At 38.5% G+C, this 26,266-nt stretch overlaps 1 protein-coding gene across 3 annotated transcripts in view; it reads left to right on the top strand.

The window, feature by feature from the left end:
- The window catches only part of N4BP3 (NEDD4 binding protein 3), a 571,688-nt gene that overhangs the window by 462,539 nt on the left and 82,883 nt on the right, over positions 1-26,266 (top strand). For all 3 annotated transcript variants that reach the window (XM_044069431.1, XM_044069433.1, XM_044069432.1), the window contains exon 4: positions 21,760-22,020. In XM_044069431.1, the coding sequence (XP_043925366.1) occupies positions 21,760-22,020 (261 nt within the window). The remainder of the gene's footprint in view (positions 1-21,759; positions 22,021-26,266) is intronic.

Consider the following 26,266-nt stretch of genomic DNA (forward strand, 5'->3'; position numbering starts at 1 on the left):
TGTGTGTCTATTCAATATGATAATTCACTTTTCAGGTGAATATGTAATGCTGTTGGTACCATCCAGCATGGCTAACTTTAAACTTGTTTCCCCAAGTAAAATTTGATATGTAATTGTAAATCATTTTTGTGTATGTATATATATATATATATATATATATATATATATGTGTGTGTGTGTGTGTGTGTGTGTTCATGTGTATATGTGTGCGACTGTATAATGTAACAGTGTGATGCCGCTACTGGGTGATACCCGACAAGTATTACCTACCAGGAGATATAGGGCTGATAGGCAGGTAAGACCTAGGTTTTAGTTAGGGTGCAGTATGTAGGCAGTTAGTTAGTTGTTTAAGCTATCACCTGCTAGGCAAGTTGATTAAGAAAAGCAGCTGCCTCTATAGCTGTTAGGTTGAGTCAGTGTGGCAGAAGTTAAGGAGTCCAAGAGACTCATTGAGTGCATGCACAGGAATCCAGACTATTTGACGAAAGAGGGGAATGCACTGCTGTTAAGGGAGATGTGTTCTGAATGAAGGGAGATTTGGGGACCACCCTTCTTTGTGGAATGGTGAAGGAATGCAAGAGTTTCAGATCTTGACTTGGATTGGTGGCCTCCTGCATTTTTGGTTTGATTGGAGCTGAGTTGGTGAAGTTCCTTTTGTTGCATCAACTTCATTGGCAAGATACTGTCTGTTGTGTCATATATCCTCAGTTTTTTTTCTGTTGAACCAGCAGTTCAGTACTTTTGACCACAGCTCCCAACCAGTTAGGAACAAATCCCATCCAAATCAGGTTCAAATAAAGAAATCATCAGGAGCAATCAGGGACACGTTTAAAATATTAGTACTATTAACTTGAGACATTGGCAGAATAAGAGAATGTGAATTAGTATATATTTTCTGAAGTAAAAGAAATCTGCTAATGTATTTATAGTTGTTATGTAAGTCAACACTTATTCTCCAAAAAGTCATCAGTTTTCAGAGAGATTAAAAGGGACAGAGTAAAATTTGAGTCAAAATCAGTTGAGATGTATGCTTTGACTTGCATTAAATATCATGCTAATAAACTGTTTAGTAACTAGGGCTACATTGTCTGCATGACAAATTTCTGTTTAAGAATACACCGTCACAAGTGCAGGTGCCTTTGTTGATACTGAGACTCAGTTAAGAACTGTTATGTTGAGTTTGGCCTTCCCTTCATTAATGGAAGAACTCCTGAGAGAAACTGCTGTTTTTCCTCCGTTTACTTTGTGTCTTTTAGGGGAAGACCTGACAGGAAGCATTAAAACTGTTGCTGTTTTCTAAAATTGTTGCTTTGTTCTGACTGCCAGAGCCATGGCAGCCGAATCTAGAGAATGAGCTGTTTCCTTATTTGTTTCAGTGGCTCAAAAAAGAAACAAATCATTTTGTTGTCTGTTTTTACTGTTAAATGAAAGAAAGAGACAGTTATGTTCATTACCTGTTCATGCTACTGCAGAAAAACAGATTGTTTTTGTTTCCTGCTACTGTGGAAAAAGTGAGATTTGTTACTGCTATTTCCAAGAAAGAAAAAGTAGACTGTTGTGTTATTATGAACTTTGGCTTGTTCAGATCCCAACCTAAAGAAACAGGACTATTAGTAAACTAATTCTTTCAAGAGTCCTGTGTGTAATGGTACCTTTTACCTCACTGTAGTAGCCGTGTGTTAGCTGGACTTGCTAACATGAACTGCTTTCTATCTGTTGCTTTATGACCTAGTATTTGCTGTGCTGCAGTAAACTGTTTAAAAGTGTGGTCAATATCCAGTGTCTAGTTATCACACAGACATACACATATGTGCTTGCACGAAATGTGTGGAGATGTTCTTCGTGTTTCACTGTTGCAGTCATTACATTTGGGTAATCTGCTGGCAGGTTGCCCTCAGTCGGCCTGATTAACAAAGTCTTGGGTCCTGTGTCGGTTGCTGTCCCTTCTTCCATGACGTCAAATCGTCAGGGGTATAAAACATGCAGCCGACGCCATTTTCATCAGTCTTTCTTGCCGCGTGGTGCCCGAAGCAGAAGCAGAAGCAGTTGGCAAGTGCAGGTCGGCCGACTCCTGAAATTTTCGTTTTTGAGTTTCAGAACCAAAGTCTTCAACCTAAAGCTAAGTACCCCGTTGGGGAAACTTTTTCTTGCTCCTTACCGATGTCAGTAAAAGTTAATAATTGTATTACTTGTGGGAAGCAAATACCCCATAAGGATTTTCATTTGTACTGTATTCCTTGCCTAGGCCCTGACACAACGTGCCTTGCTGTCAGTTTTGTGCTAAATTTAACCAACGCACTATTAAGCGTCTGTATATTTTTGCATCTAAATATTTTGGTTCAACATTTAACTATCCTGAAATGTCGTCGGTTAGCAATCCGACTACCGGAATTCACAAAAAACGCAAAGAAAAAGACAGAGACAGACCATCGAGGTCCAAAACCGACGACGAAGCTTCTCCTAAGCCAGTCGCCGGTTCGCCGGCATTCAGGTGCTTTCACAGCCCCTGATACCCGCTACTTTTGATTCGTAGGCCTTTACTGAGACCCATTCGAAGTCCGGTATGCTGCGAGACACTTAAGTATTGAACCCGTGGATGTCTCTACCTTAGATGGGTCCGGAGCTGCTGAGCAGGCACCGGCTTCTGAAGGTGTTTTCAGGCCTAAAGATTTGTATATTAAACCAACGCCATCTTCAAAACCAAGGCCAAAACCAACTTGTATGTCTAAAAAAACGACGCTTGGGCCACGTGCACAGGCCCCTATGCCTAAAAAACAAATGATCAAAATGGCTGAAGATTTAATTACCTTGATCAGAGGTTCACATTCCCCTCCTGCTAAGAGGCCTAGGCAAGGCACTGATTATGTATCTTCAGATCAGGTTTCCATTTCTTCTGATTCCTCTTCTGATCAGGAATTATCTATTCCACCTTATGAGGACTCTGATGCAGAAGAATCCATCCCTTCTGCTTCTCCTCCTGAGGATTTTTCTTTTGGAGAAACTTTGCATACCTTAAGGGAACATTTTCATTGGGAGAGTCAGGATTTTTCAGAATCCAAAAAGAGGCTTAGGGATTTCCTTCTTCTTCCTCAGCATAGGCCTTTGGCTATATCTCCTGTTCTAGACATTGTTGATGATGTTTTCTCAGAATCCAGCATGGCTCCTGATTTCCTGCCTCCGGCTCCTAGTAAGCCAGACAGATATTACAGGGTTTCTGACTCCCACAAATTCCTTTTTAAAAACCCTGCTGCTGACCCTGAAACAATTTCTCAGGCTCCCAAGGGTGTTAAGGCTTCTACTGCTAAAAATCCTACTCCTTCTGATAGAGACTCCAGGGCGCTGGATAGATTGGGTAAGAAGGTTTACACATCTGCAACCCTGGCAATCAGGGCTTTAAACTGTCGATTTCATATGCTTAAATATCAGCAGCATGTCATGGGCTTACTTAAACAGAAAATTATGTTGATTTCTTTTTTTTTTTTCAATAATAATTCTTTATTTTATTTTTTCCAAACAACTAATACAGTACTACCAACTACTTACAATATGTACATGAATGCTTCCAACAGTTACATAGAATCATTATACATACCTATACACTTCTAAATAAATAAAGAAAAAGAACTAGTAACCATATAAGACTTATCTCAATAAAATTCAACAGTTATTCAGTTTTTCCCAGCGAATAGTGGAATGGAACTTTAAGCTAATACAATGTTAAAGATTTGTTCCCATATTTTTGTATTGTTTACATTTTTCTTATGATCACTAATTAGAAATTTATGTGCTAGAATATGTTTGGTGGCTACTATCTTGAAATTTTGCCATGATGTCTGTAAAGGGTTCAACCAATTGGAAGCTATATATAACTTCATCAACAAAAATATTGACTAGTATAATTCTTTGGGTTCTTTCCAAGTTGGGTGGTGGAATATGTAAAATCGTAAATTCCCAGGAGAGTGTGGAATGTTGATATCCCATTTTTGTAGTTGAAGTTTCAAGGAATTCCAGAGTTTGAAAATACATTTACAACTCCAAAACATATGTAGGAGGTCGGCTGTTTGATCTATACAATATGGGCATTTTGGTGAGTTCTTTGAGTTAAATTTGTGTAGAGTGAGGCGCGGATATATCGTTATTAAATATCATCAATTGGGTAAATAATAGCTTCTGAAGGGACACAGATTTTATGGTTAAGTGAATTGCTTTTAGTATTTTACTTTCTTCAATTGTCAACAATTTCTCTCCAGTATTTGGAAATTAATATTTGATTATTATATTTTATTTCTTTAATCAAACCATATGCTGCAGTTATATATTTACATTCCTGTGTAAGGGTTTGCCATAAGTTCAGACACATGTTTAAATCTTCTTCTTTAATTATGTCATTCCCTTTACTAAGGTAACTTATTGATAGGTCTTTTAATTGTCTTATTATAATTAGATACGATTTGGGAGATTCAACTCTTCTAAAATATTGTGAATCGATACCTAAAAGGATATAAATCAAGTAGGGTTAAATTAATTATAAGTGGAATTTCTTAAGGTCTATCAGCTGGTTACCAATTTTCAGATTTGGATTTTTGTGAAATGGTTGAAGAATTATCATACTTTGCAAAAGATTTAATGAGTTAAAGAGATTTTGTACTGAAACTATATATGTTTTGATATGTTCCAAGTACACTTTAAGAGTATTTTGTTAAAAAAGGTAATGCCTTGCAGTTAATATCCAATTCCTTGACATGTTTATGATTAAGAACCAGCCATTTGGGAACCCATTTCGAGTTACACCCATCAAAGTTAATTATTCTTAAAAGTCTATTGGTGTTTATTATTAAATAATATGTTTCGAAATTAGGTAGATCCAACCCTCCCCTATTTTTTGGAGCCATCAATTTATCATACGATATTCTAACTTTTCTAGGTTCCCATAGAAATCTAGCTAGTTCTGTATGAAGCTGTTTGAAGAATTTTTTGGAGATTTGAACTTGTGATGCTCTAAAAATATATAGTAATCTAGGAAGTATATTCATTTTAATAATTGAAGTCTTCGCCATTATTGGTAATTTCAGATTATCCCATCTTTTCAAGTCAGATACTATCTGCTCCCAAATAACCTTAACATTATTGAGATAAAAATCTCTGTTGTCTGTTGAGAAAACCACTCCTAAGTATTTTATTTTTTCTTCTGATTTTACCTGCCCTACTAATGGTAATAGTGAAAAAGGTGTAGGTGTCTTTAATGGGAATATCTTAGTTTTTTTAAATTGAATTTATAATTGGAAATTTTTGCAAAGTCTTCTACTGCCTTTAATATTTTATTAGTATCCAAAACAGGTGTTGTGCAATAAGTACTCAAATCATCTGCAAAAGCAGCCATTGTGATCTGCGTAGATCCTTGGAGCATTATGATAGATATTTTGTTTAATGTGCAAAATAGAGGTTCCAAATACAAATTGAATAACAAGGAGATAAAGGACATTTTAATTTGAATTCTTTTGAAAGATTCCTGTTAATGACTAGATTTGTATAAGGATTGGTATATAATTTTTAAAGTTGAAGTGAATTCTTGCGGTATGTTAAAACATGTTAAACTGTCAAATAAATATTCTAAGTTCACTCTGTCAAATGCTTTTTGTGCATCAATTATAAGTGCGTAAAGATTATGGTTTTTATGGGTGGCATGAGAAATCATTGTATGCAGTGTTACTGTATTATCTATAGTTTGTCTGCTATTTATAAAACCGGCTTGTTCATCAGATATTATAGGGTTAATTACCATTTTCAACCTGTTAGCCAAAATCGATGTCATAATTTTCATATCTATGTTTAAAAGTGAGATGGGTCTATAATTATCCGGGTTTTGTCGATCAGTATTTTCTTTTGGTATGAGAATAGTTTTCGATGCATTAAAGTGAGAAAATTATGTTGATTTCTGACTGTGTGGAAAATAAAGAGTAACAGGATTTTTTGCATTCATCCGAACAAGTTGGAAAGCATACTTTGCAATGTGGTTTTGATTCCTTGGAGGCCTCTTGCAGGGCCGCTGTAACTGGATCTGTGATAAGGAGTGCTTGGGTCAAGGAGCAAAATCTGCCTGATCATGTTAAAGCAAAATTGTTGCATGCTCCTTTACAACAGGACAGTCTATTTGGTAATAAGGCAGAAGAAGTTCTGAAAAAGATGGAAGACAAAGCTAAATATATGCAAACTGTAAAAGATTTCCTACAACTGCAGCCACCCAGGTTCAGTAGGCAGTGGCCTACTAAGAATTGGTCCTTTCCAGTACCCACCAGAGCCACTCAGGTCAAACCCAGACATTCCAAAGGCTCCAGGTTTCAGTCACAAGGAACTTACAGAAGAAAACAATGGGGTGCTTCCACCTCCAAATCTGGAAGTAGCAAGGCACTTCCGTACAGTAAACAGTCTCAATGACTTTCCTCTGCCATTTCCAAGCACTTATTTTTGGCAGCCCCTTTGGGGGGAAAACTAGCACTTCATGCACAAAACTGGCATCTAATTACCCAGGACAAGTGGGTTTTAAATATAGTATCCCAGGGATACAGATTTCATTTCCACATGTTGCCAACTCCAAACGGATGGCCAGATCTGCCTCCAAATCAGTGGGCAGAGGCCCAGAAACAAGTTATGTCCCTCATGAATATGGGGGCTATTCAACAAGGTACCAGAAAAGGAAAAGGGACAAGGTTTTTAGTCAAGATTTTTCCTGGTACCCAGAAAAGACAAATCATGGTGTCCAGTTTTGGACTTATCCATTCTAAATACTTCCCTGGACATTCCAGAATTCAAGATGCTGACTACAACAGTTACTGCTTATGCTAGGCAAGGATACCTGGTTGGTAACTCTAGACTTAAAAGAGGCTTACCTGCATATCCCAATCAGGGAATCTTGCCAAAGATACCTCCGCTTCAAAGCAGGCTATTTGCATTACCAGTTCTCTGCACTGCACTTTGGCTTATCTACTGCGCCGAGGGTCTTCACAAAGTGCCTGGAACCAGTAATTGCATTTTGCAGACAAAGAAACATTCAGATTTATCCTTATCTGGATGACTGTCTAATTCAGGCAGAAAACAAGGACACTCTTCTACAGCATCTGGCGTTTGTAAAAAAGCTTCTAACTTGCCTAGGGTGCACCATAAACGAAAAAATCACAACTGGTACCCTCTCAAAAAATTACATTCCTGTGTGCAAGCTTGAATACAACTGCCCAGATGACTTACTTCACGCCAGAAAAATAAATCCAATTGATGACTTACTTCAAACAAGTGGCCACAAAAACCCAGCTGTCTGCAAGACAAATACTGCAGGCCTTGGGGTTCATGGCTTCCTGCATTCTTCTAATTCCATATGCAAGACTGCATATGATGAAACTTCAATGGTACCTAAAAAGCTTATGGAGTCAACATTGTCAAAGCCTGGAAACAATGATTCCTATCATTCCTTGCCTGCAGCAAGAGTTCCTATGGTGGGCATAGGCCTGTCACCAAAATAAGGGACTGTCATTCATTCCACCCCCTGCCACCCAAACCCTGACTACAGACGCATCAGACCATGCTTTGGGGGGGCGCATCTGGCAGGGAGATGCATTCAGGGCGAATGGAGCCCAAATCAAATGCACCTGCATATCAACCAGAAAGAGATGCTAGCTGTACAGAATGCTCTGACAGCTTTCAAGGACTTTCTTCATCCAGGACAACTACTGATAAAGACGGACAACACCACAGTCATGTGGTACATAAACAAGCAGGGGGGTACCCATTCCTACCCCCTTTGCAGACTAGCCATGGCTTTGTGGAACAAAGCCTTGACTTACCAAATACATCTACAAGCTCAATTCCTGCCAGGAAAGCAAAATAATCTGGCAGACGAACTAAGCAGAAATCTTATGGACCCACACGAATGGAAACTGAATCTGCAAATCTTCAGCATTTTGACACGCAAATGGGGGAGCCCAGACATAGATCTTTTTGCCTCACCCTAAAACTATCAGTTGGACAAATTCTGCACAAGAATCCATCACAAAAAAGCTTAGAAAGTGGATGCTCTATCCTTCAGCTGGAAAAGCCTATCAGTCAGTGCATTTCCACCTCTGCCTTTGCTCTCCAAGGTATTACTAAAAGTCAGACAGGAAAAAACAAAAATGATTCTGATTGCTCCAGACTGGCCTTGCCAACACTGGTACCCGCTCCTACGCAATATGTCACACCTTCCTTCATGGTACCTGCCTCAGACACCTTATCTACTGTCTCAGCAGAACTTTCAAATTCTGCACACTCAGCTCCAAACTCTGAATCTTGCAGCATGGTTAATCAACTAATTTCACCAGTTACATCTCTCAGTAAACCTGTGATGGATGTCATTTTGGAGGCTAGAAGGCCTAGTACTAGAAAATCTTATGCCGATAAATGGAAAAGATTCTGTGCCTGGAATCGGGCACAAGGAATAAGTACAGCAATGCCAAACATTCCTCAGATTCTGCAATATTTAACTGAGATGCTTCACAATGGCCTATCTTTCTCTTCCATAAAAATCCATGCCTCTGCCATTTCAGCTCATTACAACACATAGCCTCCCCTCTTTTCTCATCCCCTGCTAAAACAGTATCTCAGAGGGGCCAAAAATTTAAGACATCCCAGGAGAGCACCAACTCCTGCATAGGACCTCAATTTTGTGTTGGAGAAGCTCACCCTACCTCCTTTTGAGCCAGCTGCTACTGCGGATATAAAATTTCTCTCTTGGAAGACAGCTTTTCTTTTAGCAGTCACTTCAGCTAGAAGGATTTCAGAACTACAGGCTCTCATGGCAGTGGAGCCTTTTATTATTTTCTACCCGGACAGGGTAGCGCTCAGGACCAATCCATCCTTTATGCCTAAAGTGGTATCTAGTGTGGCTCTTAATCAGGCCATTCATCTGCCAACTTTTTTCCCAAATCCACAGAACAAGGAGGAAGATTCTACTTGAACAGGACAAAATCTCTAAGAAAATCTGAGCAACTACTGATGGCATTTGCTGCAGGGGCAGAGGGAAAGGCTATTTCAAAGTAGACTATTTCAAAATGGATAAGCCATTGTATTTGTTTCTGCTACATGCATCATGGTAAACCTGTCCCCAAGGGGATCAGATCCCATTCCACCCGGGCTGCATCTACTTCTGCAGCCTTTCTCAGAAGGGTTCCTACCAGAGACATTCTAGAAGCTGCTACCTGGAGCTCAGTTCATATGTTCACCAAGCATTACCATTTACCTCTCTTCTCTAAATCCAGAGCAGGCTTTGCCACTGCTGTCCTGCAGGGCCTTATAGCTGCTCCTAATGCTGTATAATTCCATCCTCCCAACCATAGCTTTGGGATTCTACCCAAATGTAATGACTGCAACAGTGAAACACGAAGAACATAGTACAGTTGTGTACACTTACCATAAATGTAGATGTTCAAGTGTATTCACTGTTGCAGTCCTGGTTACCCACCCGCCAGCCCCCTACTTTTCTCTTTTTATACCTCTTCTTTCTGTTACTATGCTCAAAAGCCTTTTTGTTGTATTTGCCTTTATTTGGAGGTATATTTTTTGTGTTCTAAATTACATGTGTGTGTATATATATATATATATATATATATATATATATATATATATATATATATATATTGCTCCCCATTTGAGGGGCATCTGACATATCTGGGGCAAGAAAAACTGATGAAAATGGCGTCAGCTGCATGTTTTATACCCCTGAAGTCATGGAAGAAGGGACAGCAACCGACGCAGGACCCAAAACTTTGTTAATCAGGCCGACTGAGGGCAACCTGCCAGCAGATTACCCAAATGTAATGACTGCAACAGTGAATACACTCGAACATCTACATTTATGGTAAGTGTACACAACTGTACTTTCACTATTACATGAAATATTTGCACCCTAGATTTAAGGGTACAAAATTTATGACGTGTGAAACCAGGAGTCACAAAATGAGATCACAAATCCTCCAGTGTCACTGACCCAACAGGTAGCACACTCACCTTTGTTGGAGAAGGCTGTGGGTTCAATTCCCATACCAGGTGAATTGATCACACTGTAATGCAGCATAAGGGGAGTGCTGCACTCCTGAATGTGTCTTCCTTCAGATGAGATGGTAAACAAAGGTCCCAATTATTTGAGTTGGTGGTAGCTCAGATCAATGTAAAAGATCCCACGACACCTATTGAAAAGAGTAGGGGAAGTTCCTCAAGGTCCTGGCCAAATTTCCACTAGTAGTATAAAAACCACCTTGGGTCTCCCCTGAAAAGAGGCCACTAGCCTAGTGGGACTAACGTAGTCAACAAAGAACGAATGAATAAACAGAAGATATTTCATGCATCCTGAGCCCAGATTCCCACATATTCCATTTTCCTATTTTTCATTTGTTTTTATAGGTTCATAGGCAAATACTAGGCTATCAGTCTGCAGGTTATTAGAAGCCTAGGCAATAACCAGAAGTAAGAATCAAAGTCTGTACCTTTTATCTGTGAGGTTAAGACTTTAACTATTATACCACCCTCTCCCTTTCCTTTTTGCATTTCTTAAAGTGATATTCATTAAACTACTATGTTTTGTATGTTTTTTTCTTTGAATGGGGTTTATGTAGTTTGCCCAGAATCGTATGAAGTCTGTCTTATGAATGTTTCTCCACCGTTACTGTGAAGAAAGTGCTAATGTGACAGAGTAGTTTGGGTTATGTTAATGCATGTTTTTGTGTAATTTAGTTTGGTTTATTTTTTTACGCCCAGTTTACCAGTATTTCCATTTTCTAGCTCACTGTTTTCAGCCACGATTTTTTTGTGTTTTTTTATTTTCTTATATTTTTGTTTGGATTTGGTTAATCTTTATTTTTATGTCTTTAATTCATTTGGTGAAGTAGTTTTATATGTATTTGTTTGTGCATGCATGCACACATTGTGAAGTTTGTTTTTTCAAATGTAGATAAGACTTAAATATCATGTCTAAAGGTGAAAAACAACCTTTTGTTTTCAAAAATAAAGGGCTGTTTCACACCTGTTTACAAATATATATATATATTTTAATTTGCTTCTGTCTGCAGAAAACTAAACATACCAAGCTGTGTTTATGGTATGAATCTTCAGAGTCAGACAAGAGGACCTTGCATCACCTTGGTTGCAACTGTAATTATACATACATAAGTGATTGTAAATTAGTTATATGTTTGCCAAACTTTTAAATTGACAGTTTGCCAGAATAAGTTTTGGTACGTTTTGTCTTCCTGTTCAGAATCGATATTTTAAACTTTATATTTTTTTATGTACCGCAAAACGCACTTTCTTACAAAAAAAGTGATCATATGCATAAAGATTTAAGTCAAAACTTTTTTGTTTAAAAAGAAAAGTTTGTTTTGCTCCTTTATGCGACTCTTGTTACAGTATTTGAATGACTGATAATGCAGAGAATGGTGATAAATGTTTTACAAATGTATAGAATTGGTGATGAACATGTGTGCCCACAGGCTGATAATATCACATCCCTGATAATGACTGTTAAACAGTATGCAGTTAATATACATACACACTTACGATATATTGACTAATGCATGTAAATAATATGTTTGAAGATATTGTGTGTGGTGCTTGCATATGGTTTGATGTACATTATTTTGACTCTGTTTAATATGTGTCAAAAGTTCTATCCTCATATAGGTTCATAGGTAGGTACTAGGTTATTGGCCCTAGGGCCTATATAAGCCTAGCCAAACGGTACCCTGGCTTTCGCCACCCAAGAAAATTATTTTCCTGTGCCCCTGTCGAGCAGAGCCACAGAAGTGATCCCCGGGGTGAATTTCTTATCTCCTATCCAGTCATCAAGATTTTTCTTGAATAGTGCTAATGAGGAGCTTTGTTTGATATAGATAGGTAGTTTGTTCCAGAGTATGGAAAGTCTCTGGGACAGGAATCTATCCCTCCAGCATGTTCTGTTTATTGTGGTGACAAGGTTTAGGTCCCCAGAGGATGTAGCTCGGAGGGATTGGGATGTCTTTAAGTGGAGCATGTCCAACAGCTCTGGGTTTGACATAGCTTTGTATGTTAGGCAGAGATCGCCCCTGAGTAGGCGATATGCGACAGAGTAAAGCTGGAATTTTTTGAGATGGTTGGCATAGGGCATCTATTTGAAGCCGGTAATCCTCTGTGGCCTTTCCAGTTGTTGTAGATGTCTTGTGAGGTACATACCAAAAGGGACGTTGTACTGTATAATGGGTCTAATGAGTGATGAGTAGAGGGGAACAATGACCTCTTTTTTCCTGGATGAGAAACCTTTTGTGCTGAGGTGTGCCATGTAGAAGGATTTCCTGACTACTTTGGCGATGTGTTTATCAAAGGAGAGACTACTGTCCACCTGTGTCACAAGGTCTCTTATCACACTTTCGGTGTTAGACTACCGCCTATGTGGTAGTTCATGGGTACAGAGTAATAGAATTATAATAGGATTAACATTTTACAGTAATGATGTGTAACAGTGCACTGTCCTTGCTGTCAGTTTTATTAGTTTTAAAGAAGTGCTGTGCTATTACCTACATCAGTGCCCTTCTGAACACACACCAGGATCAGTTTTGACATTCTTTAACTCTTTGGTGCCACCTTGTAAAAGTGCAAACTGCTGACATCAGACAGAAAAACTTTCTAACTCTACTAAAACCACCCTAGAAACCACTTACCTCCTTCCTTCACTCTTATGTGGTGCTCCCACTCTTACTAATTTGCAGACCTCTTTTAAAACTAAATGTGAAATATGCTGCAACAAAGTTGCTAAATTTGCTACCAGTAAGCAGTACTATACATACGGCTCTGCTCATGCTATACCGGCGGCTGAACATCAATCTCATCTACTTTGCTACACCCCTGTCTGTACAGATTCTCTACCCTTTTCCACTTCCTCATCTTCACCTGGCTATCTTACCCTCTCTACTTGTTTACATCACCTTTTTGTATCACCTCCTCCCCATTTGTACTAATCTGTCCTAATCTCTACCCTCTTTTGCAGTTTTGATTAAACTAAGCACGACATTTACTTATTATTTCCATAAATTGCCAAAAGGACTCTCCAGAATTGTGTATCCTGTTTTACTTTGCTTTTGCTCATTGTTCTCTTTGTAACATATTTTTGTTATATCTCCGTGCCTTACAATATTGTACAATATTTCTGAAATGTATAATTTCAAGTGTTTTTTATGTAATGTCTTTGAAAAAAATATTTTTTCTTTGTTAAGTGGAGCTTTTCTCCCCGGGCCTCCACTGAAAATGGGCTCTTGTGACCCAGTTGGACTTTACCGGTAAACAAATGTCAATAAATAATCAGTTTCAGCTAGACATGGCTCAGATGGGATCAGTTCACATGCATTACTTCAGTAAAATTTGTTGTAACATGCCTTAGTTTCCTTTTTTCCATCGCATATTCTTTGTCAGAGCTTTGCTGCTTCAAGAACTAAACAGGCATGTGATATTGCTGCTCCAGATTTATTCATTAAAACTTAAACTACCTATCTTTAAAAGATAAGCAGCTGTTCTTCTGGTTCTTTCATGCCGCAGCTGTTTAAAAGTAGAGGATTTCTTTGTTTGGATTCATTGTTTTGCATCATTGATGACGTTAAACTCTGTTGTGTCTGCCAAGACTTTAACCAGGCTATTAGCAGAAATCTTATGCAAAGATAAAAGCAGTGGTACAGAGGTTAACATTGTCAAAAACTACTTTGCAATTGTTAACTCTCCTTTCTAGTCTACCTTTGGCTTTTGCTTTTTTAAGTAATTATTGTTCTCGTCATTGTTAAATCAGGTATAAGGAAAGTATGTGTCCTAAAAATATTGTAGTTAATCAGACATTTGAAGTCCATAATAACAGAATACTGTATGGCTTTTCAGACCAGATTGTGAAGATTTCATCTCATCACCCTACAACTTAAATCAGGTTTAAGGCAGGTGCTGTAGTATACATTTTAAATTAAAATAACATTATTCAAGGGCTGAAATATTTGCTGTCATTACCAGTTGTGTACCACTATTAAGTGGTTCCTAGGCTTTTTGTTCCCTGATGCAGAAATCCACATGCTTTTCTAAAAGTCTTTCGGCTATTCCTGGTTAGGGGTTGCCACAGTGGAACTCCGGTCTGCTAATGATTGTCAGTGAATTTGTACGGTGTTGAGTTGCCAGTCCGGTCCCCAACCTTCAAAGAAGGCACACCCACACACACTCGCAACTACCTGCATGTCTTTCAATTCACTTGACCGCGGGGAGTACATGCAGCCTCCACACAGAAGGTGCTCCAGCTGAGATCGAACCAGAGAACCTCTTGCTGTGAGGCGATAACACTAACCGCTGCAACCCCATGGCCCCTATTATATTTATTTGGATTTCATTTAGCATTTGCAAGGGAAGTCTTAATGGGGTTATGTTGAGTTGCTGAAGATAGTTTTGGTGAACAAAAACAAATTAAAAACCTTTCTCTGGAAACACCTTTGATGAACATTACAACCCCTCCTGCACTCCCCATGTGGCATGATCCCGCCCTCCTACCCCCCCCCCCCAAGAGTCACATGTGCAGACTCTGAGGTCTCCCAGCAGTGGAGAAGAAGGCACTTCATTGTTGGCAAAAGTAGTTTCTGTGAATAGTACTCATTCTTTTTGCCTTCACCAAAACTACCTTCATCAAAGTGACATGCTCCCATCTTATTAACATAGGCCCAGATTCCAAAAGGGTTGCTGTCAGTGTAAGTGACTTACTTTAGTGTGAAGCCTGTCTTTAAAAAGGCTTACACCAGGGGCCAGATTCCAAAAGACCATTGTCTCAGTGTATGTGGTCCCTTACACTGAGAGCACATCTTTTGGAATGGAGCTCATAGTCTGTAAAATTGTTAGTAATGGCTCTGAACTGTTTGGATTAGATAAAAAAGGTAGGTTTCATATGGCAGTTCTAGGGGTTGCTGATATGGATATTAAGTTCCTGTAGTAGTTTTTGAAACAATACCATGTTCACTTTGGCATTTATAACAAAGTAAGTATAAACTTGAACTTTCCCTCTGACATTTTAGCTATCTCCTGATATAGGACATTGGGAAGTATGTTTAGTTTTAAGTTATTTTCCATTGCTCTGCTTTCTGCCTCAGCAAAAAAACATTGCATGACAAAAGGTATTTAATTTCTTAGGGCAGGTGTCACCAAAAGTTTACCTTTTTTGGATTTCAGTTCTGTCCTTGTGTTAAGTGTTGCTTTTGGTGCATTATGCACCCCTAGCAAAATTTTATATTCTCTATCTTTATTACTGTAGTGATGACATATAGTTTGGAAGTTGGAAACTGAAGTTCCATTGCATAAATGTTAATCTAAGAAAATATTGGGTAATATGGCCTTGTTAACCTGACTACTACAATTTTTGGAGGGAGAGTTGTGGAAACAGACTCAACGTGATATGCTGGTGGCTATTTTGAATGCTAATTCTGTAGCCAATGAACAGTATAACTTGACTCAGTAGAGTTCTTACCATTCCAACTTGACTCGTTTTTTTGACTGGGTCATCAGTGTGGTAGGCAGGGAGAAACCTGTGAGAATGATACATCTAGACTTAAGCACCATCTTTGATACTGTACTTCATGGGAGGTTGGCATGAAAATTAAAGGTTTTGGGAGTAGAATCAGTAATGATAAAGCAGACTAAAAGCTGACGTTCTAATCGGAAGTAAAGGGTGACGGTTGGAAGCAAGTTGTCCACAGATACAGTGAACTGTCATAGAGCCCTATTTTGAAAGCTGACTGCAGTTTCTGCTGATAATATAAATACTAGTGTAGTTTATACATATAGAGGGAACCGGTCTAATCACACCTAAGCTGAATCTTCCTTTGTAATGTGGAGGGGCAGTGGTGAAGTCCAGTCAGATACTAATGTGATTAGCACTAGTATATTTGGCATAATTTCACAATACATACCCTACTTCCCACACAAATATCTTTTGAGAATTTTGTCTTCCCACCAATTGTGTTCATCCTTTTTTAAGTGTGTGATGTTGCTTCGGTGCACACATCCCAGTCAGATATATTTACAAACTGTATTTTCTACTAAAACCAGTTTGCAAGGAGGCTGTCACCTTCATTAACTCCCCCCCATCTAGCTAGTCTTAAAAGGGGAAAGGGCTAAGAGGTCCATCCGACCTTAAAACAATAATGCCAGATAAAGCTTGCAGGTATGGATTACAGTGATATGCAACTTGATTTTTTTTTAACTTACAGTATCTATTTCAGGAGAGTATGTGTAGTAAAAAACGCCATGGATTCCTGAGATGTTAGTGTTTTCCTTCCACAATTTGGGGCAAACTCTCAAGTGTTGTGTACAGTTCTGAATCTCATATGTATCAGGGATAAATAAAAGTAGAAAGCCTGCAGAAACGAATTACAACATTAATGGAGGGTGTGGAGCTCTGCTGTTTGTGGAGAAGGAGCCTGAGAAAGTTGAACATATAAGTAGAAAGTAGAGAGGAGATGGTATATACTTATTGCATTGTTTGGGGAGAGGTGACCTGGAGGACATTGAAGAGGAAGGAGTTGAGACAAAGAAGATTTAAGTGGCAGTTAGAGGGAGAGATTTCCGGTTAGACACGAGAAGCTGCTACTTCATCTAGAGGCTGGTAGTGGCCGGAATGGATTTTAGAGATAGTAGTGCATTATATGTTTCAGACGAGTTTCCATGAAGCAGATACAGCAGCAACAGTTACAAAATGCAAATGGCACCATAAACCTGAGTGACTGACTATGCACTGGGCAGAAAAGGCAAAGTAAACAGTGTCTGTTAGTCTATACAAGTAATATTATATAGCAATAATTGTTTCAATGAGGATCCAAACAGTAGTTGTTAGTTTAGAGCAGGTAAAATGAAGTCAAAGTATGATCAAGTAAAAGTAAAACAGTAATGCTGTACATGCATGCAAAACACAGTGTAACTAACTTTTCTGTGGATAATTAACATAAAGGTCTAGAAAATTGAGATACTGATGCATCTTAGATGATATAATGATTGCAGGAGATTGGAGCCAATATAGTTTGATTACAGTCCAGGTTTCCTAATGTATGTTTTTGACTTGTATTTTGAGTCTCTGATTAGAGGTGTCTGATAACCCTGGAAATGTCCCTGAGTTGATTAGTGATTTGTTGATGATCCAGTTGGTGTGGAAAGTAAAAGATAAGCTAGATCTGATTAACTAGAGCCTGTGACTTGTTTGCATGAGCTTTGTGTCATCCATGTATCCCAGCTTTGTGTCATCCATGTATCCCTCCCTCAAGACTTTTTGTATAATTTTTTTTCAAGTTACCTTTGTTGGGCTTTGAGGAAGGTGGCATGGCTTCTGGGAGGCCTGTAGCCCCAGTGCAGGGTCTTGACATTTACCATAGACAGACAGTAATGGGAAAGGGAGTCAAAACTTCAGAGCTAATTAACTCAAAAATGGTGTAAAAAGCTCCTGTGAGTTTGTCAAAACTGGATTATGTTTATCACTTTGACCAAAAATGTACAAAATAAACTTTCTGCTTCACACAGTGTGCCTCTGGATAGTTTTCTGTCACTGTTGTATTAATATATTGCCCCAGAGTTTTCTGCTGTAAAATTGTACATTTTTTGAATATTTCTTCACATCTGTAATTTTTCCACATTTCCTGGGTTACCCTTATGGTAACTTTCATAGTGTGTTTCTGTGGCAGTATTGCTTTCTGCAGACTATTTCTACTAACTTCCATCCTTCTGTTCCTGTGGTAATCAGTATGTTGGGCAATGATCGCTCTCCAGCAGTCATTGTTTCCATAGCAGTTAGAGATTTACAGGGTTGGGTTGCTAACCCAGCACCCGACCCTCCACCCATGTCTACACATAGGGTCGGGTACACCACACTCACATACACACTCATAACTGTGGCCAATTTAGAGTGTCCAATCCACTTACAGCATGTCTTTGCAATGAGGGAGGGAATCTGAACACATGAGGGAAAGTCATGTGAACACAGGGAGGGCATGCATACTCTGCTGAGAATCAAATTGGAGAACCTCTTGCTGTGAGGCAACAACGCTAACTGCTGCACCAATGCACCACCCTACTGACAGTATTTAAAAAAAAAAAGCAATCCATGATATGTGCTAATAGCAAGAGGTAATAGATATATCAATACAACTGCATGATCTTTGAAATTAATATTTTTCAGGTGTGGGAGAAATGAGCAGGATCTCATGATTCTTTATTTACTGAAACATTTTCAATTTGACATACAGATCCATAATTTATTTTACTTGTGCCCGTATCTCACACTGTTAAGATGCTGGTGCCATCAGTAAAATAGTGTGATCTTGTGATATCCCATTCAGGTCTACTGGAAGCTTGTATTACCTTAATACACCATATCAAAGGAATCATTATTTTATATGCAGAATAGCAGCTTACTTTGCTAACAGTTATGTATACAGACTAGCATACTCTGCTAACAGTTATATATACAGAATAGCAGCGTACTCTGCTAACAGTTATATATACAGAATAGCAGCATACTCTGCTAACAGTTATATATACAGAATAGCAGCATACTCTGCTAACAGTTATATATACAGAATAGCAGCATACTCTGCTAACAGTTATATATACAGAATAGCAGCATACTCTGCTAACAGTTATATATACAGAATAGCAGCGTACTCTGCTAGCAGTTATATATACAGTATAGCTGCGTACTCTGCTAAGTTATATATACAGAATAGCAGCATACTCTGCTAACCGTTATATACACAGAATAGCAGCGTACTCTGCTAACAGTTATATATACAGAATAGCAGTGTACTCTGCTAACCGTTATGTACACAGAATAGCAGCATACTCTAACAGTTATATATCCAGAATAACAGTGTACTCTGCTAACTGTTATATACACAGAATAGCAGCATACTCTGCTAACAGTTATATATACACAATAGCAGCGTACTCTGCTAACAGTTGTATATATACAGAACAGCAGCGTAGTCTAACAGTTGTATATACAGAATAGCAGTATACTTTGCTAACAGTTATATATACAGAATAGCAGCGTGCTCTAACAGTTATACATACTAGCTGAGTTTGCTGCCACCTTCCATTTAATTGAAATATCTGTCAAGGATACCAAAAACTACTCCTTAAAAACCTTAGGAGCAACCCCCCCCCCCGGTCCTACTTTCTTTAGGAAAACTGCAAGTCATATTGACAAACCCACACACATCTTTAACCTCTCCTTTACCACAAGAGTTGTTTCCCCAGACTTCAAACACTCAAGTTATAAATCCCCATCATAACACAGCAAATCTCAAAGATTGCAGAGACTACTGTCCCATCTCTAACCTCTCTCCAGTTGCAAATAATTTTGAAAAACTTCCCTGTAAGCTGTTATTTAACACTTCAATTACAGATTCCTCTCTGATGAACAAGATGACTTCTGTAATGCCTTTATTACTGCAGTAGTGCTCCTCTCAGCTACTAAAAGTGTACTAAGTGAGGGTTACTATGCTGCTGGAGTATTTTGTTCACATGTGCCTAGCTACTAAAAGTGTACTAAGTGAGGGTTACTATGCTGCTGGAGTATTTTGTTCACATGTGCCTAGCTACTAAACGTGTACTAAGTGAGGGTTACTATGCTGCTGGAGTATTTTGTTCACATGTGCCTAGCTACTAAAAGTGTACTAAGTGAGGGTTACTGTGCTGCTGGAGTATTTTGTTCACATGTGCCTAGCTACTAAAAGTGTACTAAGTGAGGGTTACTATGCTTCTGGAGTATTTTGTTCACATGTGCCTAGCTACTAAAAGTGTACTAAGTGAGGATTACTATGCTGCTGGAGTATTTTGTTCACATGTGCCTAGCTACTAAAAGTGTACTAAGTGAGGGTTACTATGCTGCTGGAGTATTTGTTGACATGTGCCTTTGAATCAGTGAACCATAGAATTATGCTTAGCAAGCTTTAGAAGATTTAACTTGGGTGACAACACAGTGGTTCAGTAGTTACCTTTCAAACAGCTCCTTCCATGTTTGCTTCAGTAACCAATAGTCATCCACTGGCTAACTAGACGTAGATGTTCCCCAGGGCTCTGTACTAGGCCTATTACTCTTCTCCCTCTTCATTAGCGACTTGACTACTGAACTTTCTGTATTTATTCTAACTCTTTATGCTGATAACATTCTACTTCTAAAGTGTCATAAATCCATCACCAATTTGCAACCACAACTTCAAGTAACCTTTTCAAAATTTTGCCAGTGGTCAGCTAATAACAAATTTATTATCAACCCAAATAAAACAAACGTAATATTACTTTCTATCCCACACACAAAAAAGCAAACCTAAACCCCATCCTGCTCAGAGATGGACAAAACGTTATCCCTGTTGTTACTGAATATAAATATTTAGGTATCACGTTTGATCCTTCACTTACATGTACAACCCATATACAAAAAACCACCAATAAAGTACTCTCACAAATAAAAGTGTGCTACGAGATCTGTCAATTGCTAACCTTCAAATCTAGATTACCTATTGCTAAGATCATGCTACTGACCAGACATGAGTACTGCCTACACTTACTAACATTTCACTCCTTTTATAATACTCATAGACTGGTAGCTAGAGAAAATAAGATCTTCAGATTTCCCCTGCTCACTGAATCATATGCACATCATTGTGACCTCATAAAATGTGTTAACTGCCTTTCCACAGTGGATAGATCCACTTTCCTCCTGAGCTGTTTCAATTTTCAAAATATTATTAGATCCAAACTACCACTCAAGGAATATTCTTACCCAGTAAGAGACGGAATCTTGCTCATGCACCCACATTTCCAGAAGACAGGAGGTGAAAAAGCCTTCTACGCTTAGGACGGTCTATGTGGAACCACCTTCCAAAAGAAATCAGAACACTCGGTACTATAAATGAATTCAAAGACATCACTCCAAAAGCACCTCAGCAATGAAAGCAAATGTAATTGCTTTAGGGATGATGATTAATAATTCAAATGACTATGACCATAGTCATGCATTGCACCAAACTCTTTATATATATATAAATATATATAATTTGCCACTTTCATCTTATTTTCTAGTGCAGCAGCAGAACATGTATCAGCGCAAGCATAAAAAGCAAATGCTATTAAATGTAAAATGAACACTGTACCATCCTTTTCCCACTCCAGGCCTTCATTATTGTTTTTGTTCAGCCATTCACTAAAACTTATTTTTGATCCCACAGTAAGTTATTTCAGTGAAATGTGATTCTTTTTGTAATGGAAAATCACAGATTGTGTGAACCAAGAGAAGACATGTCTTATTCTTCTTCCTTAAGTAATTCAAAGAATCTGGATAGCTACCCTAATGCAACCTTGTCCATTCTTGCTGACTTATCTTTGTTCCTTAAGAGGATTTAGACTTTCCATACTGTGCTGTTGCATGGAGATATAGGCATTGCTCCCAGGGTTTATACAAGATGGAATCATGCGGATTATTTAAAGTACTACACAAGTCAAAACAATCCACAGTCCATTATTGGGAATAAACAGCATAATATATCTGTGTGTGTAGAGTGTACTTTTCAGTCATGAATTAGTGTGAGTAAACTGGATTCTGAATAGCCAGTCTGTAATTTCTGTTTAGTCCCACTTTCTATCTTCCTGAAACAAAAAGCATAGCCAGCTGTATAATCACACTAAGATACCATATGTCTTTCTTTTTAGGTATTGGATGAAAAATGGGGGAAAGAACTTGATGAGTTGAAGCGACTGTATGCTGAAAAACTCCGTCAAATATCACAGCATGCCCAGCGTTCTCAGCGTACCTTGCAGCTGCAGCTATACAAGGTGCAGCAAGAGAAGCGAAGGCTGCAGAAGGAATTGGATGATTTACACCTGGAATGTGAGGAATTTAAGACAAGGAACTCTGATTTTGAACAGGGACAAGGCAGTGTTCCACCAAAAGTCAAAGAATCTAAATGGGAGGTAAGAAAAAATGGATGTCTGTTGTTTCATACCAAAAATAATACCCTTTCTTCTAAAGACTCACAATATTTGTGTTGGAAAAGTGATTGCACTTTTTATCTGTTTATTTATTTGTTTTTAACACTGAGTGGTTTTCGAAGCATGGAATACCTATATGTATGCTGAGTGTAAATCATCAACAGACAACTTTGGCTACTGGAAAACATTATTTTTATTTTTACTTTGTTTTTATGGATTATAATCCTCTGTATGTGTGATTGTATATTTAAAAGTTTTACATAGGCAAAGTGCATAGTGGTCACGATTATAGTGCCATTCTCATCAGTATCATAAGATACCATTTGATGGAGTAGTGGTGCAGAGGTAGCGTTGTCACTTCACAGTAAGAGGTCCTCCGATTCGATTCTTGGCTGGGGTGCCTTCTGTGTGGAGTCTGCATGTCCTCTTGTGTTTGTGTGGGTTTCCTCCCGGTGCCCAGTTTCCTCCCACATTACAAAGGCATACATCTGGAGCATTTCTCCCCGTGCTGCCGCTGAAAATTGGCTTTGTTCCAAGTCGGACTTTCCCGTTTAACAAATGTTAAATAAATAAATTTGGCACATCTGATTAACTAAAGTCCAAAATGTCTCTTCAACAAATTGAAAAATACATAAAAGCATTCTTTTTCCATTTCAGCCCCCCCCCCCCCCACCACCACCACACACACACAAAATCCATGAAGAAAGGGTAACTTCCCTTATTATTCTGATCTGCAGTTGTCATGTATTGGGGAGAAGAGCACTTTCACTTCCCATCATGTGGCAAATTCAGATTCAGATTGATTCCTGCCAGAACCATGTCTGTATTTATACCCACACTGCTGTAAGAAAGTAGAACAGAGTGAGATAATAAGCGTATAAAGAAAAATGAGCAGTGAGGACAGGTATGGCAGAGATGCAGGAGGATGAATATAAGGTCCAGCAAAATAAGCATAAAAGGGTAACTGAAACGGATCCAAGCAGTGAAGAAAAACCAAAAACAACTCCGGCAGTTACAGGACAGTAGAATTTATTCAATGAAGCGCTTTTCGTCTGCAAGCATATGCAGACTTCTTCAGACATTAAACACTTGTAACTAAAGAACTTATATAGTACTAGGCTCATTAGTAATACCCTAGTGACCAATCACATATAAGCAACCTATTTAAGGTTTAAAATTTAAAATTGAAATTGATCAAGCTCCTTGTTAAGTTAAAATCTGTGATTAATTCACTAAAAGCAACTATACAGAAATACAAAAGTTAAAATCCTAATACTCTAACCATACTAAGCTAAACAAATATTAAAAGTACTAAAAATACTAAAAATAAGTACACATTACTAATAGGAAATGTTTTGATATTGTCATACATGCAATGGTATTATAACATAAATGCAGACAAAGTGAACACTTGGATGAATTATCTGGACAGATTTTTAAGTTTTAAAAGGCTGCTAATAGAGCAGCTGTCATTCAATCCTGGTGTCACATATGCATTTAATCTGATTTGCCAACGTAATTCTGATGCTTCCAAAAATAAATGTATAGGGGCCCCCCTCTTATTCTCGATTATCTGATCTATCACCATGAATCTAAAATAGTGATCATTGTGCTGGGTGATGTGTTTGGCAAGTGCGTTTTCTAATTTGCCTTTACTAATGGCGTATTGGTGTTCATAAATACGCTCTTTAAATCTACGCTCTGTCTTGCCAACATAAAATCCTGCACATTTTTGGCATTGGGCTAAGTAAACTACCATCCTAGAGTTACAGGTACATCTACAGTGTATATCAAAACTGATATTGTTAATTGTGAATCTGTTAGATTCATAAATATGTCTGCACTGATTGCAATTTTGACATTTGAACATACCCGGCGTTCGTGTAAGCTTGCCATCAGGTTGTTCTAACAGTGCTTTCAGGTTCTTACCTCTCCTAAAAGTAACTCCTGGCTTGTCACCCACCTTACCCAATACTACACTATTGGAACGAAAAATTTTCCAATTTTTGATGATGATATCCATAATAAAATGACTGTTAATACAGTATGTCAGGATTAGTCTATTGTTAAAACAAGTGTCTAATTCTCGACGTTCAACTTGCAAGGGTTCTGTGATATTACAAATCTCATGGTGTGGAACGATTTTAAGAATGGGTTGGTAAAAGCCGTTACGTCTCTTATTGGTAACCTCCTTTACTAAACTTTCAAGTAAGTTAGGTGGGTACCCTCTATGGAGGAACATATTCGTAAGTGTTTTACATTCATCCAGGAAGTCATCCTCAAGACTCACCATCCGGGCTGCTCTAACAAGTTGCCCCTTAACTACTGACTTTTTTTGATACTACTGAAATGGAGGAAGGAGTTGGAGTGTGTGGGCTTCCTATATATGGTGGCAACATAACTATTCAACTCCTCTTTTTTTGCTAACCAAATGTCCAAATATGCAATGGCATCGACACTAAAGTTAGATGTAAAAGACAGAAAGTCAGTAGACGTGTTAAACAAATCCAAAATATATTTACTATCATCTTCACTACCCTCTAATAATATAAAGATGTCGTCCAAGTAACGAGTGTAGTACTTGATCTTAGACATAAGAGTTTGATTATTCAATACTTTCTCCTTTTCCCAGTAAGCCATTACAATGTTGGCCAAACTGGCCCCGCAAGGTGACCCCATGGCCACCCGTTTTTTGGAGATAAAAATTCTCACCAAGCATGAAATAGTTGTTAAATAATATCATGTCTAAAAGTTCAAGTACCAGTGAGATTTCATCAGGTGGGGCACCTTTATTGTTAAGAAAGAAGGCCACCCACTCAGTTGCGGTCTGTAGGGGGATACAAGTATACAAGTCCTTGACATCTATTGTCAAGAAGTTGTAATTGTTGTTAAATGTAAACTCCCCTACTTTTGCTAGAAAGGACCATGACTCTTTGCAGATTTGTTCTTCATCCTGCAGGTATTTCTGTAAAATAGTATCAACCAGTTTGGCACATGGGTAAGTTGGAGAGCCCCTTCCATCAACTAATGGCCGCATGGGGGGGGGGGGGTTTGAGAGATCCTTGTGAATCTTTGGTATCCCAAAGAGACAAGGGAATCTCGGAAATAAGGTAGTAAGATATTTATGTTGCTCTTGGTCTAGTCTACCTTCAAAAAACATTTTGTCTAAGTTGTTTTTAATGTTACGATAAGCATTACTAACTTCGGACCTAGAACTTACAGAATATGCCTCATTAGAAAGTAAATCAAGCATTCTATCAAAATAATCAACTTTATCGAATACTACAACTCCCCTGCCTTTGTCTGGTTTACAAATGCGCAAGCAATGTAGCTTCACAAATTCAAGCAACAACATTTCTTCCTTACACATTTCGTTAATTCCTACATTTAATGAGTGTAACTTCCTATCCCTCAAATCAAGTTCACACATGTTTTCAAAACATTGGATTAAAGGATGTAACGGAGGGTTATACAGACTAGGGACCCTCATAGAATTACCATGTGTATTATTACTGTCAGTATTGTGATCAAACAGCAAGTTAAAATTTAACTTGCGGGTAAACAATTTAATATCAATAATAGTCCCCACTAAATCCAACTTTTGTTGAGGGACATATGTGTGTCCTTTAGATAAAAAATCTGCTAGTTCATTCGATACAGGGACCGAGGAAAAATTGTAGATGTTAAAATCTCCTATTTGATTTGTAGAGATAACTGGTCTCACATCCTGGTCAATAAGTGCATAGTGGCTACTTTCTGAAACATTTACTGGACTTATAGCTGGAATAGGAAGCGAGTTCATAAAAGTGTAAACACAAGATGTGTCACTGTCAGCATTCACAAGTCCTGTCTCGAAGGTAGGGGAAAGGACAATGTTGCTGACGGAGCTGGTAGTTATAGTCTCTGTTGGTTGCGTTTCTGTTGGTACCCCTTGTTTAGTGACTGATAATTGTTCCTTTTCTTTGGGATGGCCCCTTGGTGACTGGCATGGTAAAAAACCTGCTGTTGGCCAGTATGCGAAGAGGTGATGTTGTTACTGGATTGTAGCCTCCGGTTTTGCAACCTCTCGCTTCTCCTGACAACTTGTTCGGGTTGTGTGTCCCCAAAGGTATCCAAGTCACCAATATTATTGTTGGAAGTTACTCTAGGTACCGGACCTGTAGGACAATTGTCGTTCGTGGTATCAAATTGCCAGACTTGCGAAGGTGCAAGGGAAGGGTACGCCACC

The sequence above is a fragment of the Protopterus annectens genome, chromosome 4.part0 (assembly GCF_019279795.1).
Source record: "Protopterus annectens isolate FY-2018-M chromosome 4.part0, PAN1.0, whole genome shotgun sequence".
NCBI classification, from domain to species: Eukaryota; Metazoa; Chordata; order Ceratodontiformes; family Protopteridae; genus Protopterus; species Protopterus annectens.